The 21,935-nt window shown below is 44.0% G+C and overlaps 1 protein-coding gene across 1 annotated transcript in view; it reads right to left on the reverse strand.

Moving 5' to 3' along the window:
• Positions 1 to 21,935, reverse strand: part of MUC6 (mucin 6, oligomeric mucus/gel-forming) — a 55,249-nt gene that overhangs the window by 12,944 nt on the left and 20,370 nt on the right. Inside the window, exons 8-17 of the mRNA XM_059721336.1 lie at positions 21,222 to 21,331; positions 19,076 to 19,283; positions 11,295 to 11,417; positions 9,014 to 9,134; positions 6,550 to 6,688; positions 4,733 to 4,837; positions 3,502 to 3,574; positions 3,121 to 3,258; positions 1,697 to 1,858; positions 1,174 to 1,268 (exon numbers count right to left, since the gene is read on the reverse strand). Of these exons, the coding sequence (XP_059577319.1) occupies positions 1,174 to 1,268; positions 1,697 to 1,858; positions 3,121 to 3,258; positions 3,502 to 3,574; positions 4,733 to 4,837; positions 6,550 to 6,688; positions 9,014 to 9,134; positions 11,295 to 11,417; positions 19,076 to 19,283; positions 21,222 to 21,331 (1,274 nt within the window). The remainder of the gene's footprint in view (positions 1 to 1,173; positions 1,269 to 1,696; positions 1,859 to 3,120; positions 3,259 to 3,501; positions 3,575 to 4,732; positions 4,838 to 6,549; positions 6,689 to 9,013; positions 9,135 to 11,294; positions 11,418 to 19,075; positions 19,284 to 21,221; positions 21,332 to 21,935) is intronic.

A 21,935-nucleotide genomic window follows, 5' to 3' on the forward strand; every position in this document is an offset into this window, starting at 1 on the left:
TGCAGAGTTAATGGAATAACTGAAAATCAATATATCCAATTGGCTGGATGATGTAAATGAAATGTATGTAGTACTTAAACAGCTCTTTTACCTATGTAGTACATTTCATCATCAGCTTCTAAAATGCTACTCAAAGGTGGGCAAATATTCTTTCTATTTGTAGGAAAACATATTCTGCAAAATTAAGTAGGCTCAATTAAGCTGTTAATTAAGGGAAATGCTCAGCTAATTAGATATTTAACCAACAAATCTCATCTACCCCTTCTTTCTGTCCAGAATGGAAGTCTGCAGGTATGCCAAACTACTGCTGTCTATGAGACAGGGGGTGCATCTACAGGAGATGTTTACTGCGGAGTAGGCAAATTAGTTACACAGTGGGCACGTCTACATGACACACTAAGTTGCTGTAGCGATGAGCTACAATGATGTAGTGTCAGTAGGCACAAACCATGATGCTGATGCTATCCTGCAGTAGCAATGAGCTACTGTGCAGCAGGGTTGGAAATGACTCATGCGCCACTGGGACTGAGCAGTAACAGCAGTTACTGCACAGTCATTTAGTACTTGCTCTAGCAAGTACTAGAAGACTACACAGTAACAACTGCACAGTTGAGGGATGCATGTAGATGTGCCCAGGAAATGTTGTGCCATCTACATGTGTGCCCCTATTAGGCTGGAGTAAGCTAATTTACTCTGCAGCAGAATAGCACTTGTAAATACAAGTATTATCTTGCTGTGGAGTTTTTTACTTCACAGCAGCACACGTGTAGTCACTGCCTCGGCTGGCTGGGGCATGAGGGTGGTTTAGTGTGGGGGCTGACTGCTGGCTAATCCCATGCCGAAGCAACCTTGTTCCCCAGCCAGCTCCTCCACAGCATGTTTAGCTGGAGGAGAGCAGCCCTGGGCTGAGCAGGCTGGTCCCTTCAAGCTCCCTGCCAGCTGAGGCTGCTCCGACCCAGCTCAACATACTGCAGTCCCAGGCATATGTGAAGACACAGAACCTGGGAGCAATAAACGCTGGAGCAATAAGCTCTGGAGTTTATTCATGTGCAGTAATTGCACGTGTAAATGCACCCAGGGTTTTTTAAATGTTCTTGGTCCCAAGCTTTTGGTGTTTTTGCACAAAATAATACTTTTCACTCCCTCTACTCAAAATCTTACCTAAGTTCTTACCTTGTAAAAAGGAGCAGGATTCACTACAGAGTGGCATTTCTCAAACACTGTGCCTTTTTTAGTAAGAACGGAGCAATGGCTTTCTGCAGATATTTCTAAATGAGAGAAACAGTCACAGGCATTTAGCAATGAGAAAGGCTAAGAAAAAGATGAAGAGGGGGTCATGTCCCCCTTATCTGAGTAATTGAAAAAGCAATACCTGGTTTTCATTCATATCACTAGAAAGCCAAAGACTAAGATCACAGGGGACTCTGTGATGTCCCAGGTAGTATCAATAAGAATCATTCCCATTTATGTGAGTACCTCAAACCCTGAGTCAGATTTTTACAGGGGAAACACATCATGGATTGTCTTAGAAGTATATTCTAGAAATGCATCTTCCTATAGATGAAGGAACCTGTGATCTATAGTCATTGTTGTCTTCTTTCTTCAACTCTTGGCCTCTCAGGCATGAGTTTATGGAAATGGTTCAGAAAGGGGAGTGCAAATATAGTGACCTAACAGGGCCAAGCATTCTACTTACTGTTCAGTTGACTCATAGAACAAGGGTCAGTATCCCTCTCTGAAGCTGGGTGACAGTTTCCTGCTCTCCAGGAGTCCACAAACAGGGCTGCTGTTCCTTCAGTAATATCCATGCTGGTCATGAAGTCATCTGTTGTCTCTCCATTGTATCTGCCACACAAACCTAGTTACATGAGGAACCCAAGGAACAAATGAAAAACAATGAATATGTATACAATAATCTATGTCAAGCTATTGTTTAGCAACAGTAAAAATGTGTCACTAATTATAACTGCTATAGTAATGACAACACGTTATTTAAACACTCTAGTTATAACTCTTGGTTTTCCACTCACTCATAGCATTCTGGCATTTCCACTCAGGCAAAAATTCTCCAAGTTCATTCACTGCCTTCAAGTGAATTTTTCAGACAGTTTATCAGAGAAAAAACTTCTTAGCTATCTTTAAGAGGAGAAAGGGCATAAAACTGTCTTCCAATTACTAAAAAAACCCAACAAACCCCAAATTTTTGAACAGCTTAAGCCTCCAAATAGTTAGGCAGAGGAAGTGAGTCACACACATACAACAGCCCACCCTGAGAAGAGAATTTGATAATTCCAGTAAAAATTGGCTTTAATGTGGCTGGATTATGGCATCTTGAAAGTTCATGTCTTCAGTATGTGTTATAATCTGACATTACTCACACTGCCAGCAAAAAAAAAAAATAAAAATTGCAGTATATGTGTTCATGGCTGGCTTGCTGACGTAAAACACGTCTTCTAAGGTGCCCACTGATTGAGAGAACCAGGGGATTCTTGGCTGTTTCAGATTGTCTAAGAACGTGATTCTTAACTAGGGCCTTTCAAGGGAAGGATCTGTGGGGCACCACAAAGTGTTAGCCCTGTTAGGTGTGCAAACAGGATTTATAAAATAAACCAAGAGATTTCAAACAGGAATCTGTAGTATTAAAAACATTCTGGCCTGTTTTGGTCTTTCTGAGCTCTTTGTAAAAGAAGAATTGCTCTATGATTTTTCTGTAGTAAAAAATTGAGTGAAAACTAAGAGCTGGCATTTTCTGAGGTGTGCCTTGGGTCTACTAAGGTTTAAAACCAGTGGACTGAGAAGTATATAGTAAATTAGACAGGGCCGTATGGCTATCCTGCCTCAATCACTGTGCAGTGAAGCACATATTAAACAAATCAAGGCTGCCTTATTTAATGCTCATGTTCAATAAGACAGGTTTTGAAACTGTTGTTAGTAAAAAGGAAGATGGTTGTCTTGCCTAATGTATGCTTCTTCAAATTGCATTTATTGTATTTGTTAAGATTCCTGTATACACACTGGATTTTCAGTAAAGGGAAGAGACAATCTCTCTTAGAAGGTGGCTAAGCGAGAGAGAACCGCTCTTCTTCATAATGGGATGTAAGGAGAGATTGAATTTCTTACCTAAGGTTCTGCCTTTGAAAGAAGGTCCAACTTTTACATAGACCTGGAACACTGGTGATGTCTGAATTGTTACCTCCAGCCCAAAATTTGTGTACATTTGCATATGGGTAGAGGACTGTCTGAAAATGGTGATGTCACCTAAAAAGAGTTAGAGCATTTACAAATAATTATTTGGCTAATATATTAATATTTAAAAATTCTCTGTATACCTGCAAATTTGTGCCACATATAATACTGCATATTTGGAGAGGGGCATTGTGAATTTTTCATCTTCCTCTGAAACTTCTGCTGTTTGACAGCTGCTGAAGAAAAGATGCTGGACTAGATGAACACAAGGTTTGATCTAGTCTTGCATATTCCACATTCTGCTTTGTTCTTTACCTGATTTATAAGGCAACCACTTGAATTCAGTGTTGTCACTAAAGACTTCATTTTGGGAGATTACAATTTTGTCCTGTGAAGAGGAAGACAGAATCAGAAATATTCTGAATAGATGAATTGAAAACCAAATATTATCTAAAGACTGTCTCACATTACACTTAGGATGTATTAAATGCATTTAAAGCATTAAAGTGTCCATGCATTTGAGCAGTGAAATGCATGCTAAATGCAACTGTATTGTAGCAAAATTAGAACTTTTCATGGGAGGAGTATGTCCAGATGGTATTAAGTATCACATGTTCAGCTATCATCAGACTGCTCCATGGAAATCATATCAGTTCAAGACTTGTGTGGTACAGGGCTGGGACTGCCAGTTAGCTGATTGTCACTCCAGCACCACACAGAAGCTGGTTAAAGACTGCCAGTGACAGAAACCCAGCTTATCCCACAGATCCAGGACAGATCTAGTGGCAGAAGTGGCTCCATCTCCTGGGCTTGGTTCCCTGTGTCTTTCTATGACTGTAGCCAGCAGCAGAGACCCAGCTCTCCCTGGCATGACAGGGGCAGGCACTCCCAGTCTGGGCAGTGCTGGGAACATGGCAGGGATGGCGTGGGCTCTGGGCATAGCAGTGGCATAGCTTTACAGATAGGCATGTGAGCTGTGCCGCTTAATGCCAGGCTTAGTGTTCAGAGGAGGAGTTGAGGTGCGGCGGGGGGGCACAGCTGGCTCCAGCCCTGTTCAGAGGAAGCTGCGATTGTAGTAAGCATTACTGTGCCACTGCTCAGAACACATTTTAACTTTTCATTTGGCCTGGTAATGCTTACTGCAATCTCAGATAAAATAAGTGCTAAGTGTCCCATGCCACAAGGCCCTAAAACCTCCAGATCATCCAGAGCAGCCTTGAACTAAAAGGCTGTTGGTGTTTATATTTAATTTAATCAACTCTTACTGTGACTAAAGCATTCAGTGAGAAAGGAATGCTTCATCCTTTCTCCCATATTCCTATTCTAATTTTTCATTTTGTGGATCTAGTTACTTGATGCTTGGCCCCTCTCACTTGTGAAGGTGATGTAACATCACACAACTCTGCCACCATCATGGAATATGTTTTCATTTAGAGAAAATATAATCTTCTTCATTTCCCCCTGTGATACCACTTGCAGCCTCTCTATTTATTTTGACAGACTGGCTTAGGAAACAGTTTGTAGGTCCCATGGACTGATCTCTTACCCTTGTAGATATGTAAATGATAGCATTCAGTGATGTTTCAGAATTAGAAAAACCAGACTTATCATACATAGCCATCAGGGTTCCATTGTGGGGAAGGCTGGGACTCTGAAAGAAAATAACAATAAAGCATGTTTGCATGGAGAAAAAAAGATCCAAATCTATATTTATGCACAGCATCTATAGTACTCCTTCTGCTTTACCCTAAATATTTCTTGTTGGTGTGAGAACAAACCTTTATTCCTCATAATACGTCTTACTCTTGTGCTGTATAAGTGATGGGAAGTAGAAAAGTATTCTGTGATGAATTCACAATCTATCTTAACCATTTTGTTTCAACAGACTGAGTAGCCTTTCCTGAATCAGACATACTGAAAGAGAAAATGGTGGGCAAAGTTTTCAGATTATAGAATCATAGAAAATTAGGGCTGGAAGGGACCTCGGAAGGCCATCTAGTCCAACTCCCTGCTCAAAACAGGACCTTCCCCTGCTTTTCAGATGTGAGTTTCTTTACTGTAGGATTTGGATATACAGTTTATTTGCTCAAAAGCTTACAATCAAGGCATGAAGAATCTCTATATATAAAGGGCTTAGTCCATCTGTTTGTGTGTCTGTGTATCTGTGCATAACGCTCTTGGGGGGCATAGCTTCTGGCGGGGTGTGGCTCCAGCCAGTCCTGCATCAAGAATGCCCATCAAGAATGAGGGTGTGCGGCTGAGTGCGGTGGGGCAGCAGCATGGGGCAGTGGGTGGCGGCGGCTGCATGCAAGCTTTCCCCCCGCATAGATGTGTGCCCATAATGTGCTTTAAATTAGGCTAATGCACGTTAATGCATCTCATGTAGATGCACCCTTTTTTTGCAATCCAAAGGCTGCTTGCTGTTTGCTTATTTAACTGGAACAGTGCCTACCAGGGAATTCCCACAGGTGCTTCAATTGAATTATGAGTGGTATTTTTCCTTTTAAAAAGTTGCACTCCTCTCTAGGACAGATACTCATGCCTATTACAGAGTGGATTCTGAATTCCAGATAGCATTTTTCAGTTATGCTTAAATGCAACTTGCACCCATCACATATAAGCAGTTGTAGCATATTATCAAATAACTATAATAAAGACCTCATTTTACATCTATATACCTTTACCCTTTGGACCTGGAAATCCCATTAGTAGTGAGACAGTAACAAAGAACCTCTGTATGATCTGACAGTGCTTGCAACAAAATAGATCTTTACTAGTAGCAACCACCCTTATAATGTTTATAATATAATAAAAAACCTGATTATGTCGAAGATGACTGTGTAGAGTTTCACTTCCTAATGTTATGAGTTTGGGATTTCTTGGCAGCTTTTTCAGCCCCAAGGTACAGCATTCCAAAGGGTAGAGGAGGGGCGTGCGGCCAGTCTGTAGACTGGATTCAGTCCACAGACTAGCCCTGTGGGTTGGATTCAGTGTGCAGGGCCTGTCTGGTGCAGGTATCACTTGCAGAGTGTACCCTGGACTGGCCTTGCACATCACATGCAGCGCACACCGTGGACAGACCCCACACACTGTGTGCAACTTATACATCTGCTCCAGGCCCTTTGCTATGTGCAGTGCATGCTAGACTGGCTCTACATGCTGCATAAAGAGTGCAGGGCTGGGACTGGTCCAAGACACACAGGCAGCACTGTGGGCTATACCACAGGGCTCTGCAGGCCAGATCCATCCCATGGGCCATATATTTGACACCCCTGGTACAGAGGAAAGGAAGCGAAGGCAGACTGGAAGTCTGATATTACCTTAACATTTGATCATTTTTACTTCTAAATCTCTAGAGCTTACCTTCATGAGGATGTAGGTGCAAACTCCATGGAACCTATATGATCTGGAATCAAATGTGGTGACAAAAGAACCTCCTTCTAGAGAACATCTACCTGGGCAGGGTAAGTCTTTGCAGTTCCACTGACCCATTATGCATGTGCTGTAGGAAACAAGAACTTGCTTTATGTGCCTATTAACTAGCCAACAATATTCCATCCCACCATTTAAGGGTCTGATTTGGGTTGATTGCACTCCTATGGCATCTTTTTGGTCATATCTCTATGCAGCAATATCTCGAAGTAGATAGCCATGATCTGTCATTCTGTGGAAATCTAAAGATGGCTAAACTCATCATCTTGATTAATGATTGACTGATATTCCACAATGGATGCATCGACACAAGATGCTAACTACGCAGTAGCCTAATAATACTGTGCAGTAGCATGTCACTGCATAAATTATGCTAATGTGCTACTGCACAGTGTTATTAGGCTAGTGTACAGTAACATCACTAAAAAGGTGTTTGCCAGTGCCACTGTGCAGTAACTCTAGTTACTGTGCACTTATTTAGTACTTGATTATACAAGTACTAAAATGAATGTGCAGTAACCACTGTGCATTAATGAACATGTAGACGTGCCCAGTGAGTAGTAAACATCTATAGTATGTGATAAGTTCTGAACTTTCTTTTCAAGAGCCTTCAAAATTTTATCTTTTCTTTGGCTGTAAAAGTTCAATACATTCTCCGTGAGGGAATACTTATTTATTTGTTAGATTTATACGCTGCCATTCCCAACATGAATAGTTCTTCTTCTCCATATATTTTTTTCTTTGCATTATCATTTGCTAAATACATACATTGAATCTATTTATCTCACTCTGAAGCTGGTGAGACCTTTGCATGGCTTGGCTCTTTCACAAGCAGAAAACAGGGTAGATTTGCACCTTATAGACTAATTAAATCAGAGATGTAAAGCATAAGCTGTCATTAGCAGCAGGCTTACTTCATGACACTGAAGTAAGCCTGGCTGATGAAGTAAGTTAGCTGCTTAAAAAAGTGTATGCTATCCATCTCTAATTTAGTTAGTCTATCAGTGCAAATCTAGCCACCCTTTTCCATGACTTCAAGCTAACATGGCTAGCTACCTCTCTTGGCTCTCTCCCAGCCATAACATTTCCTAAATAAATCTATATTGAAAAATTTATAGTAGTGACAGTTCTGCAGAACAGATTACTTATTTATCCATAGACTAAGTATAGTGTAGTAGTCTTTTCCACACTGCTGTGCCAAATAGATAAAACACTGACCCGGGACAACCATTTCTAATGGTGAAAGCCAATTTTAGGGCCAAGTCCTTTTATACTTTATGGACATAAATAGCACATACTTAGTCACGCTTTCAGTTTTGGGTACTTATGGAGTTTGTGATTCAGCTGTATGTGTACAAGTCTGTGCACTGACTATGCTCAGTAGGGCTCCACTCTGACTGAGCAGCTGCCCATTGATGTATCATTATCCAGGCATGTGTGGGGTGTTAGTAAATCCTGAAATCTTAGTTGCAGGGAAACCACAACTAGTAGGTGTTATACGCAGGAGGATGAGGACAACCGGTCTACCTTTTACCCTAATGGTTAAGGCAGTTGCTTAGGGAGTGGGAGACCTTGGTTCTATGCCCCTGACTAGACAGAGGGAGCTTGCATCTGCGTCTCCACAAAGTGCTCTAACCATCAGGCCACAGGCTAGCTGTTTCTTAGACTGTTCTCTTTTTTTTATGGAACTGGCCTACTGGGCAGTAAAGAGATGGAGGTATGTAGGGTCGGGAGGAAGAACACAAACCAGAAGGTGTGTGGCTGAGTGAAGCCCTTAGAAGAAGGATGGGGCTTAGATTCTAGCCTTGACCCCTGTTTCCAAGGGCATCGAAACTTTCCCAGTGCTGTTTATCCAATAAATATTAAATATAAGGTACAGCAGGTCAGCTTCAAGAGGAAGACTGGAGAGGGCCTGGGCAATGTGGTTAGAAAAATTTGCTGGGAAACAGGAAATGCAGGTTCACACCTCTGGGCAAGGACTAGAACCCAACTTTTCCACTAACTTTACAAGGGCCCTAAAACTGGGATACTGAACTAAAGCCTTCACTTGACTTCTCACAGGTAAACTCACAAGGCAATTCTGTTTCCATTTCACAGGGCAAAATAGAATCTCAAGCTGTGTGTAAATATCAAAATCTGCAGCTATACAGCTGCATATGTGCCACTCAGTCCTGTAAAACAAAAAAGGAGTTGACCCTCAGTCTCCTGGTTCATTCGGTGCTTAAAACTTCTGTGCTGAGACTTCCAGCAAAGTAATCTCTGTAACATATTTTACTAGTCTGGTAGGAATGGGATGGACTACCCAGTTTTCAAATCATACCAAAAATATGTCAAATCATCCAGCAGTCTAGGAAGATTGCTTCCAACCTTTTTCAAAGAAATCTGCCATACTCACCAGGTCCTGCATGCTGCTTTCATGATATCCCCAGGAGCATATTTCTTCCCATTCAACATGCATGGGCACTCGCTAATGGGAACACATGTTCGATTTCTTGATATGTCATCCAGAACAGTGCCTACCCAGAGAAGCAAATAAAATAGGTAAACAGCCATTTTCAAATTATTCTTTAGCCCCCACAGCTCTTCCATCCTATCCCCTATGAATCTTGCTTTTCAGAAGCAATTCTTCTGAATACATTCCAGAAATAGCTTTTTGCTCTGACTCAGTGCAAAAAACCATTGTGTCTTCTTTTCTCTATCTGCTCCCTTTACAGTCAGATTAAGGCTATAGACAGGCATTCATTTCTACTGGTAGAAAAAGAGCCCAGGACCTAGAGCATACTAGCTCTGGCCAGACAGCTACATACGTGAGCTACAGAGCTAGAGGCCCCAGGCAGGAGAGCATTAGAGGGCTGCTCCACAGGTCACTCCCACCCTTAATGGAGTCCATTAATTAACAGCCTGTCCTCTCCCCTGCCTGGGACAGGAGAAGGTTGTCAATTGGCAGTTGGCAGCTGCTGAAAAGCAGCAGCTACCTCAGACAACCCGGGGAGGGTTCCAGCTGGAGGAGAATGCCCCCCACCCATGCCCATAGGTGGGACAGGGGGTCATTCTCTCATGGTTCCCACTACAGAAGACTATTCCCAGCTCCTTGCACTCCTCTGGGCTAACCTGGAGAAGCGTGGGGGAAGGAGGCTCAGGGAGCCTTGCCACTGGGGCACAGCAACCTGCCATGCCTCACACTGCCCTGGACTACCCCGGAGGGTATGAAGTTAGGGCATTCTGCCATGGAAGCAAAGTTCAGGGAGCCCTGCTTCTGTGGCATAGAAGCTTACCTCACTCCACATTGCTCTGGGTCAGTCTGGAGCAGTGCCAAGGGAGGCAGGGACATTCTTTAAACTGGCGCACACAGCAGGAGGTGCTGGGCATATGCACCCGGGGATGAGTGAGCTCTACCATCCCTAACTGCACATGCTTATTTAAAGAAGGCTTCCTGTTCTCATTAAACCCAGACACCCCAGTGTGTGGAATGGGTGGGGAACAGTGGGCGGCTGCTCCTGCCCTCCACTCTCCTCCTGGTCTTCAGCAGGGTGGCGAGTAGTGGGGCAGTGCTCCCCATGCATTGCAGGCCCCGGTCTGGGGGGACACGCAGGGAGCATTCTTACCCCTGATCTCCGCCTGATTCCAGGAGTCCAGTTGCTGCTGCTGCTCCCCATGCCTGCTCCAGACTGGGGTGACTCAGGTCTTGGGAAGGCAGAGAGAGCAATTCCCCACTATCTGACTTCCCAGTCTAGGAGGCGTGGAGGGACAGGAAAGCATACAAGTATTCATTCCTATGCACAAAACACGGGCAAGATCTTTGTCCTTGAATGAGGAAGATCATGCTCTCAAATTAGGTGTGCTTTCTGCAGCAGAAATGTAACTAACATTTGTATGCTCTTAGTTTCTACCAGAAGAATGGTGATTCTCCAGGTAGAAACCGAATGCCTGTACATGTGAGGTTTTTTTGGCCATTCAGCTACCTTCACTATATACAAGACATATAGACATATGTACACTATATACACTATATATAGACATCTCACCTTGAGCTTGAACTCCACCTCATAAAAGCAGGCTTTCTTTATAAATCTTACTTTTCTAATATTTCTCTTCATTACATTGCTGTCATTAAGCTAGGCAGTGTACTAATTACACTGGGTACTTGGAAACCTGGAACACCTTAGCCCTAATACTAGTTTTGCCACTACATTTAAGTGCTGCTCTGGGCAGACTACATAATCTCCACTTCCAGCTGCTGCAAAATGGGGAAGATACTAATGTAATTTCCTATGTCATAGCAACGTGGAGGGAATTCTTTAGTTTGACTTTTTTTTAGTCCAGAAATTTCAGGAAATGCCAACAAAAAATGTCGTTAAATATTGTGGGACTATTCAGCCTGCAATATGCCTAAGGGTTTTGCAAATTATATATCGTACAGCATAATCTTTCTGTTCACCAGTGAAATGCAGCTACTTCTGGAGTCAAAGAAGGTACCTGTATTAACTGTGTTAACAACATTAACTGTGTTAATGTTGAACAAGGTTAACAATTATTTAGAGCAGGAAATGAATAATAATATTATGTTTTAAACAGTACTTTAAGGAGATAGCATATACATATCCCATATTAAAACCATATCATGAAATGGTCCTGCCAGCAGCACACTACAGGACAAATGTAATGTACTACTTTACCTTCTGGGCAAAAACAGCCATATGTGCAGGAACTAGAACAGCTGTACTCTGGGTTGGAACAGGTTTTAACACAGGGAGACCCATATTCCTTGTAGATTTGGTTAGCAGAGCATTTTCCTATAGCTGTAACACACAATGATGCAGAATATTAAGACACATCGTCCCACATTCAAAGAAAGAAAAACATCTTACTGGCCCTGGAGGACAAGGATGAAGATGAGGATGAGGGAGGATAACCCTTATGGAATCTGGCACTCCCTCTAACACACTGGTTCCCAAAGGGTGCACTGGTGGAAATGTGCCATGAGCTCTCCCTGTGTGAGAAGGTAAAGCCCCCCACCCAGCACCCTACATCGGCTCCAGTCATGCCAGAGTTGCCTGCAACTGCTCCTCTGGGGACTGCTGCCACTGCTGCTGCTTCTCTGCCCTCCACCCCACCCTCGATTCCTACCCCCTTCCCTGTCCCAAGACAGGCCCTGTGCCAGCCCTCCCCATGCTCCCACACACACTCCTAGCAGTATTCTCTGCTGCAAGTGGGCAGGTGGGAAGAGGCACAGATGAAGCTAAGCTTTGCAGCCCAACTTGTCCTTTCCATTCTTCCCACAATCCCAGGACCAGCAGGAGGAGCCCTAGGGCTGGTTGTTGGCATCTGAGGCCCTGCAGGAGCAGCCTTAACAGTGGGGGCTGCCCTTGCCTGTTGAGTTACAGACCAGGGGTCAAGAGGGGGCAAACAGTGGAAAGAACATGGCATAACAAGGTGAGGTCCTGCTCCTGCTGCCCTTCACTACCATCACTATATACAAGTGAAGGTTGTATATCATGTCACCAGCTAGTGGCTCCACCTAGATCAGCAGTTCTCAATGTTTTTAGCCACAAGGTTCCCCTCCATACCTTTTCTGAATTTAGAGCTATCAGTGATTTTGAACTGATGTGCTGTAAAATTCAGAAAACATATGGAGGGGAGCCTTGAAGCTAAAACAGTTGAGAACCACCGGTATGAAGACTAATCCATATAGTATATATAATACATAAAGAAAGATGTATTTGAAGTCATTTTTTAACAGTACATCTCAGCACTGGTATAGTTTCCTCTGGCAGGGGAATGGAATATATTATGGTTTGGAAAAATATATATCTACACCCTGTCCAGCCCATCAATTGATCCTAACTGGCTCTGCTGGGAGCCTGAGGAGAGAGGACTGCACCCCACGCTGCTTTGTGCTTTGCTCTGCCACAGCTGGAGCCGAGCTGGGCAGCATGCAGACTCTTTTGCCCCACCCCTGCATCCATCTCCCCCTGCCTGGTTTCCCATTGGTACTGTGGCTATGCAGTCCTGGCACCACAGCCACCGGCAACCAGGCTCATGCAGGATGGGGAGTGCTGATCAGCCGTCCTGCCTGCTTGCCCACCTGCTGCAATGAGCCACTGCCACCATGCCACTGCTAATCTGTGCCAGCCATGTGGGGGTGGGGGTACAACCCCCCCCCCCAAACTTTCCTGCTGTGGCCCAGTGGTGGCAGCAGCTCCTTGCAGTGGGCATGTAAGACAGCTACTCAGCATGCTGGATCGTGACCCATCCCATGTTGGCCTGGCTGCTAGCAGCCATGGTGCCAGGACTGTGCAGCACCAATAGGAACCCAGGCAGGGTGGCGAGGGATGGATGCGGGGAGACAGGAATCTGTGCACTGTGTAGCCCAGCCCTGCCCTCTCAGTCTTGTGGCGGCAGCTGGCAGGCTAGATAGTATCAATTGGCTTCTCCCCAGCTCTTAACAGCTCACCAAAACTCCTTAAGTGGCCCTCCAGCCCAAATAATTGCCCACCCCTGTAAATAGAGTCATCCCACCAGGAAAAGGAAGATAAGCAGAATTGAAATGAGAGGAACTGGAAATGTTGGCATTGAAACCTTAAGAATAATATTCTCCATTGTCTTATACCTTATATAATCACAATGTACAAAGTGAGCGAGATTGTGACTTGCTAGCATTCAACTCCCCCTTTTTCACAAGATTTAATGACTCCACAAAATGTGGAGCAAAGCATAATCAAATTCTAAATATTTATGACTTTGTTTTTTTGTAGAACAATGCTCTTGTTTTCTCACCTGCAGATATTTGCTGTTTAACCTTAACATGGAATTTCTTTCCTTTCAATTATTTTTGTAACTACAAGTTCTGGTAATATTTTTGTAGCTTAATGGTCCATTGGCAGTATAAATATTAAAACACGGGTTACACTACAGTTATTATGTTTAGTGTGCTTAATAAATTTACAAGGTGACTTACAAATATTTACCAAGACACGTTTGCTGCCCTGAGGCATTTGTAACCTAAGACAAACAAAATAATGAATGGGAGGTTATGTTGGAGGGAAGGAAAGAAGGAATCATTCCAGAAAGAGAAGTGATTTAGAAAGCAGGTGAGGGCTGAGGGACTTGGCAGGCAAGTGGTTAGAGGTTACAGTAAGTATAAGGGGAAGTGTGACAGAGGGCAAGAAGTCAAAAATATGGAAACAGATGGAGAGCAATGGTGCATGAAGACTGGGAGGAGTGCAGGGAAGGAGAAGAGAGTGGAGGGTGTAAGATTAGAAAGGCAGGCAGGACAAAAAGGTGCAAGGACTGGAAGATGACCATGAGGAGTTTGTGAGAAAATATGGAAAGTCAATTAATGGATTCAGAGATATAATATCATTTGGGATTCTGTCATCCGTTGTTGTTAAAATCCAAATAAACCATAGGAGGTGTCAAAGCAGCAACAATAAAAGGGGTAAGGGAAAGGATGTTCCTGTGAAATTAATTTATTTTAATAACTAGCCATTGATGGAACAGAATTACCATAAAATACATAAAAGGTAAACAGAATTATGAGTAAATAATCTGTTTCTAAAGGACAAAATGACCTTATAAAAGGTCATTTTGAAAGCGTCACTTTCTTGGCACAAGCTCTCTGGTAATTTAACATGTGTGCTGGTTTAGAAATAATAAAGTCACTTAAAGCTATTTGTGACTTTCACATGGTCAGCATGACCCCTAGTAAAACAATGAGACTGCTGTGTTATGCTGACTAAACATTACAGTTTCAGCTGGATTTTGAAGGGTTTCATAAAGAAATTGAGCTTTCTAAAGTCCTTTTAAGGAACCTTTTTCTTTCATTCTCTCTTTTTTCTTCCTTTATTGTGGTGACAGTTTTGATATCTATAGCTGCAGTCAGGTGTTCCAGCAGACTCCGGGCGTTGACAACAAAAGGAAACCACAGAGAATCCTTCAAAAAAAGCATGCCAGTCTGAGGATATGGACTGGTATAACATTTGAAGTGCTTCACAGTGCAGCTGCATTTGAAGCATTTAAAAAGGTGTGTTTCAGCTGTGGACAGACATACAAACCTCTGTCAAGTCCATATAGCTGGAGTGGTTCAAAAATCATCATAGCTGCATGTAGAGGCCTGGTCTTCAGCCAGAGGGTGCAACAGAGGGCTGCTATGACCTGAGGCTCTACTCCCTTGTTACAGAGGATGCAGAAAAGGCTGAAGTGCTCAGTGCCTTTTTTGCCTCAGTCTTCACAGGCAAGGCCAGTTCCCAAACTACTTCACCGCGCAGCAGAGTTTGGGGAGGAGGTGAGCAGCCCTCAGTGGTGAAAGAACAGGTTAGGGTCTATTTAGAAAAGCTGGATGTGTAAAAGTCCATGGGGCCAGATGGGATGCACCTGAGGGTGCTGGCTCATGTGACTGCAGAGCCACTGGCTGTCATCTTTGAAAACTCATGGTGATCAGGAGAGGTCCTGGATGATTGGAAAAGGGCAAACATAGTGTCCATATTTAAGAAAGGGAAGGAGAAGGATCCAGGGAACTACCGACCAGTCAGCCTCACCTCGGTCCCTGGAAAAATCATGGAGCAGATACTCAAGGAATCCATTTCTAAGCACTTGGAGGAGAAGAAGGTGATTAGGAACAGTCAGTTAACCAAGAACAAGTGATGCCTGACCAACCTGATTGCCATCTGTGCTGAGGTGACTGGCTCTGTGGATGTGGGGAGACCTGTGGATGTACTTAAATTTTAGCAAGGCTTTTGATACGGTCTCCCACAACATTCTTGCAGCCAAGCTAAGGAAGTATGGACTGGATGAATGGACTATACGGTGGATAGAAAACTGACTGAAGCATCGAGTTCAGAGCGTAGTAATCAATGGCTCAATGTCTAGTTGGCAGTCAGTATCAAGTGGAGTGCCCCAGGGGTTGGTTCTGGGGCTGATTTTGTTCAATGTCTGCATCAATGACCTGGAAGATGGCATAGAGTGCACCCTCAGTAAGTCTGCAGATGACATCAAGCTACGGGGAGTAGTAGATATGTTGGAGGGTACAGCTAGGATTCAGAGCGACTTAGAGATATTGGAAGATTGGAGCAAAATAAATCTCATTAGGTTCAATAAGGACAAGTGAAAAAGTCCTGCACTTAGTATGGAACAATCCCATGCACTGGCACAGGTTGGGCATGGATTGGCTAAGCAGCAGCTCTGCAGAAAAGGACCTGGGGGTTACAGTAAACAATCAGCTGAATATGAGCCAGCAGTGGGCCCTTGTTGTCAAGAAGGCTAACGGCATACTGGGCTGCATTGGTAGGAGTGTTGCCAGCAGATCAAGGGACATGATTATTCCCCTCTATTCAGCACTGGTGAGGCCACATTAGGGGCACCTTGTCCAGTTTTGGGCCCTCCACAACAGAAAGGATGACAAATTGTAAAGAGTCCAGGGGAGAGCAACAAAAATGGTGAGGGCCGGGGGACATGACTTGTGAGGAGCTGAGGGAACTGGGCTTATTTAGTCTCAAGAAGAGAAGACTGAGGGGGGATTTAATAGCAACCTTCAAGTACCTGAAGAGGGGTTCAAAAGAGGATGGAGCTAGACTGTTCCCAGTGGTGGCAGATGACATAACAAGGAGCAAAGGTCTCAAGTTGCAGCAAGGGAAGATTAGGTTAGATATTAGGCAGAATTTTTCCAGTAGGAGGGTAGTAAAACATTGGAACAGGTTACCCAGAGAGGTGGCACAATCTCCACCCTTGGAGGTTTTCAAGACCTGGCTAGACAAAGTTTTGCCTGGGATGATCTAGTTGAGGATGGTCCTGCTTTGAGCAGGAGGTTGGACTAGATGACCTCCTGAGGTCCCTTCCAACCTTAATTTTCTATGATTCCCCATACCTCCATACTCTGAGAGAGGGAAAGAGAGGATTGTCAGTGCAGTTCTGAAGCCCCCCTCTCCTGGTGGCTGCAGCTCTGACTCCCCCACTGCTTTCCCCCACCATGGGTGAGGGGAAGAGGAATGGAGCTAATGTCAGTGAGCATTCCACCTCTGCTGTCCTGGGGTGCCCATGCTGCCACCCCACCAAAACTGAAGACCCTGCACCTCCCGACTGAAGCTGGAAGAGCAAACACAGAGAGGTATGCAAGGACTGCAAGCCAGAATTCTGCTTCTAGTGGTGTGGGGAGGGTGGAGGTGCTCAGTGTCTCTGGTTTCCTGGTTCTGGTGGGGAGCATGGGGTCTCTGGTTCTCAGGTCTCCTGGCCCCAGTGGAGGTGGCTAGGGGAGGGGCACTGCAGGAGAGTGGAAGTGAAGTTCACAGAACAGTGCTCACTGGCTGCATCTACATGAGTGGCAGACTGTGCAGCTGTTACTGAGAAGTCATTTAGTAACCAGTGTTACTGCACAGTACCATCACCGCATGGTTGTTTTAGATGCTACTGCACAGTAGCATCACTGTCATGGTTCATGCCTGGTAATGCTATGGCACCGTAGCAATGAGCTACAGCATAGCAGCTCATGGGTACTGCACCATAGCGTCTCGTGTAGACGTCCACTGATACCTTCTCTGCTCTCCTTCCCCCTCCCCTATGCGGGGAGTAGACTGGAGCTCTGTAGACACCGGAGGATTCCCCGGTCATGCTCCATGCCCATGTGTAACAAGAAAGGCTTCATTTTGAAACTTTTCTAAATAGTACCTCATTCTAAGAGGGTCACTTTTACAGTACTGTGGTCATTTTTGGAGCATTTGAAAGGGCATATACATTTGTCCAGCTCCTTCTTTGAAGTGCTTCAAAGGCAATTCAATTGAAATTCTTTGAATGCAGTTTCTGTTCCCACCCTGACAGTAGTAAAAGAGATAACTTCCCCAATGGTCTTTACAACTAAGAGGGTTCATCTTCTATAATAGACCTGATTAGCACGTGTAACTCCTGTGATAGGAGCCCAGATGAGATTAATAGAGATGATGATAAAAGGAGTTATAGGACCTTTAACATTGGCTCTATTCCATGGCTCTTTTAGCCTGGAACACAGTGAGAAAAGTGCAGTGAGCAGAGAAAGCAACCTGCTGGAGAGAGTCTGGGGAGCCTGCCAATTTTCCCACACTTCGCTGTGGGTATTCTTCCCATTTAAATTTGTTGGCCTGGGATCCAGATGCAGGAGTTTTTTATTACCTTTTGTCTTTTGACTGATGGGGAATTGGAGAGAAAAATGGTTTTCCTTCCTGTGTTTGGAAAGTCTTTATAATATTACTAGCCAATTGCCCATCAGGAATGACGGAGTGGGGAGCATGCCGGGATGGAGCCCCGTGTCCCCCACCCCCCCATCCAGGCTTGCTCCCCCTATACCTCCTGCTGATTGAGGGTCAGGCATGCTCCCCCCCCTCATCACAGCAGTGGGGGGAGGGGAGGACCAGGCCCGAGGGGGGGGAGAAGCTGGGCTGCTGCAGCATGCCTGGGCTGACCTGGCAGTGGCAGGGGAACGGGAGGAGCAGGCTCGGAGCTGACGCAGAAGAGTGGGGGTGGGGGAGGAGTGGGCCTGGGCCCACTGCTGCATCAGGCCGCTTCCGGCTGGGCCTGCTGCTCCTCCCCTCCACCGCCACAGGGGGTCGGCTTCTTCTCAGGCTCAGTTCTTCTCCCAGCCTGTGTCAGGTCCGGGACCACTCCTCCCCTCCTCCACCGCCACCACCATGGTGTGCCCACTATTTCCCTAACCCATTTCGGGCCTGCTCTTCCCCCCACTGCTGGTGCCTTGGCCCTGCAGGTGGTGATGATGGAAGGAGGAAGGGTGGGCTCAGGTTAGAGCTGGTGGCCTTGCCCCATCCCGTGGTGTCTTGACCCCGCTCCCTCCCTGCACCGCCACCGCCATCACCTGCAAGGAATGTGGCGGGGGGAGGCCAGCTCTGCTGGCCATGCCCCACCTTTGCTCCATCATTGCTACCTGCAGGGAGCAGGGCAGGGGCCCGAGGCCAGAGCTGCTGGCCTTGCCCCCCTGTTCCCTCTGCTCTGTTGCCCCTGCCTCCAGGGAGCAGGGCAGGGGGACAGAGGGCGAGGCCCCTCTGTCCCATGTCCCCACCATCATGGCAGTGCTCCACCACTACCAGCTCCTGTTTGAACGCTTGTTCACACTCTGATCAGCTGTTTGTTAGCCAGTCAGAGCATGAATAAAGCGTTATGGACAGACAGACAGACAAATGTAGGCTTTTCTGATATTAAAATTATGCAACAGCTACAGGTGTTCTACACTTGACCAAAGCTCCCAATTGGATTTATAAACTTTTAATTTGTATTTGCTTGTCCCTAGGATGTACCAAAGTATGGCTCCTACAGATAGCCATTTGCCCAAACACCATTGCTGTGACAATGAAAAAGCAAATCATTTTTAAGAGTGGAGACTTTAAGAGTGGGGAGTGGAGAGTTAACAGATTTTAAAAATTCCATTAGATAATTCATTCTATTTCTACATCAGTTTGTGGTATGAAATATTATAACTCACAGCAGAAGTCTTCACTCCTCCAATTGGACACCACCTGGTGAGACATGGCACATTGCCTAGAGTACTCAGACAATGTAGAACAAGTACAGTTTCTTTGCCCTGGATCATTGCAGTCTTGCATATCAAGCTGACAGCGAATGACAAACCCTTTCTTTGTCACATTGCAGGTCCGAGACACAAGGTTAAGTAGTTGGGAGCAGATTCTGGCCTAAACGCAAACAAAAAAGAAAGTGGATGCTAGTAATGTGTTCGCCTATGTTGAAAACACAACAAAATAGTATTTGTACCTCCACTTTTTTCAATAGTAATTGACTACTATGGTGTGAGAATACTGTGGCATAATTCCTTGCAGCTCTTTATTATACTCTTGTGTTGACATACCTCACAGTGCATAGGAAATTTTATAAAATGGGAGGGAATGTAAATGAAATGGTTTAGAGGGGGAGGGCTCTCCGCATGTCGAATTAACTTCTCCTTTCATCATACTAAAAGCTAAGCATTCTTTTGTCACCATCACACTTCCATAATGATGCATTATCATTTTCTCATGAAGAACTAACAGGAAGAAACACGTTTCAGGAAGAAATATGGTGTGGACACGTGCCTCTTGGTCCAAGATTATAGTGTTAATTCCATGAGTGCATGCCTTTGCTGGTTTATTAGAGATAGTACAATGTTATTTGTGCTGTTCCTAGGCATTTCTTTTTTTAAAGAAAATAATGAGTTTGGATATGTAATAATAGTTGATCATTCTGTTTTTGTCCAGCATAATTTGATTATGCACATAGCATTATCTGCTGAAGCATCATATCTCAAAAGAAAATAACATACAAGAAGCAAATGCTTGACTGTTCAAGCCGAAGGATGTGCTCCTCAAATTCAAAGGAAATAGATTTTTAAGGGGTTTTATTACAACTTTCCTTCTGCAGCTCCACACCTTGAGAAGGTTATTTCTCACTCAGTAATATACAGTAGCTCTTCTTCAAAAATATAGTAGTTTCCCTTTTTATAATCCTGCCATTTATTGTTTCTTCTCTGTTCCAGTAAAGGACAGACCTTGAAAAGAATGACGCCTGAGTTCTTTTCTTATTCCCTCTACTACTTGTGCCAGTAATTCAAATAGAAAGGTTGGTTTTGATAAGTAAAGCCAATGGAATTCTTGGATTGCCAAATTAATTGTAGAAAAATGCACTGAAAATATTAGAGGAAAAAGTGAAGCTTCTTATTTTAAGAGAAAACCCTCTGTCCTCTTACCATGTTCTGCTTCCTTGCTGCCTACACAGAGCAGTTTGATAACTCCTGTTTGACAGAGTAAATATACATCAACAGAGTAAATATTCAGCCTTGCACAGAAGTAGAAGTAGGTCCAAAGTGAACTTTCATGTACCTAATCTGGACTGTCATTTGGAAGACATAAATATGCATTTGCTTTTTAGGCACACAATTTTAACCAGACTCCATATAATCTTTTAAGCAGGTAAACGTGTGCAGGGGACAGGAAACCTGAGTTCACAAAATAAAATGGCATGAGGGGAACTCCATAAATGAGAAGAATGGGGTTTATCCCACATAACATTTCCTAAATCTACAGATTGCTTGAAATCCATAGAGGCTTTCTGCTTCTGCTTCCCCCTCCTCCCTCCTCTACCCACAACCCCTATTGTCCGCAATACCTTGTGTTTGGTAAATGTTCTGGTTTTACTTAATAGGCCCTCAGAGGCAGTTTGTCTTCATAACAGTTGATCCCATATGGGATTATAATATATTAAATATCCTTAAGTATATGCAGCACATAACAGGATGCCACTTTTGGCTTTGTACAAATCCCATTAAAATCCCACTATCTCCAGTGAAGTTTGTATGAGGACCTAGCTTAACTTTCTGAATGCGCACACTAAGCTTTTGTGTTTTCCTTTATGAGCCCTATAAATCTAGCCCTGGTAGTATTTCTGGATCTTTTAAAATATGCATGCTCGTACAAAGAGCCTTTTTATTAATCTCTTAATACTATATCCTCTGGTAATCTTACCCCCTTTTAATATCTTCAACTGTAACTCTGGGCTGATCATTCCCCCAAGTTACACTTTCTTCTCCAATTGAGTTTATACTGTTAAAAATCCTCATAAACCAGAAGAATGATACTTACATATTTTTTGTGAGGAACGTTGGAAATTGGTGTTTCGTGAGTTAGGCAGTTCTCTGATGGGTCATCCATTTTTTGTAAGGCAGCAAACATGTATGCGTCCAGTAGCTTACCTGTAATTAAAAGGTATAAGGGATCAGAAAAGCTTGTTAGCAAGTTTTCTGTGAGGCTACAGAGCAAAACCCAAGATCTATTTATTCACTCTAGACTGTGTTATTGCATAATTCTGTGCATAAACACGTTGGCAAAAATCATGGATCATACTTCATCATAAGACTCTACCCTCATCTATACAGTTGCCCGACGCCTGTTCAGATGAGTTCTGATTAGAATGTGTCAGAACAGACTTGATAAATCAAGTCTGCTGGAGCACGCTAATGAGCATGGTGATGGGGGTGCTTTAACTAAAGTTTGTTGAACTAGCTTTATTTAAAGTGCCCTCACTGCCATTTTGAAGTGTGTATGCTGAATACACGAGATGCTGTGGGAGTTTTAATTAGAGCTGCTCTAATTAAAGCTCCCTCTCCCCCCTCTCAGAGCATGTTTAAAGGCACCCATTGATTTCCAGAAACAAATGAAGCATGGTAGCTAGTGGTTAAGGCATCAAATTTGCAGGTATTGAATTACTGCAGTGTTGCTCCCACCCAAAAGTCCAATCAAAACTTTTCATTTTCCTGGCTCAGTTCTCTGAACATTTCACCCTTTTCTTGATTTCCT

The sequence above is a fragment of the Alligator mississippiensis genome, chromosome 2, assembly GCF_030867095.1.
Source record: "Alligator mississippiensis isolate rAllMis1 chromosome 2, rAllMis1, whole genome shotgun sequence".
NCBI lineage: Eukaryota > Metazoa > Chordata > Crocodylia > Alligatoridae > Alligator > Alligator mississippiensis.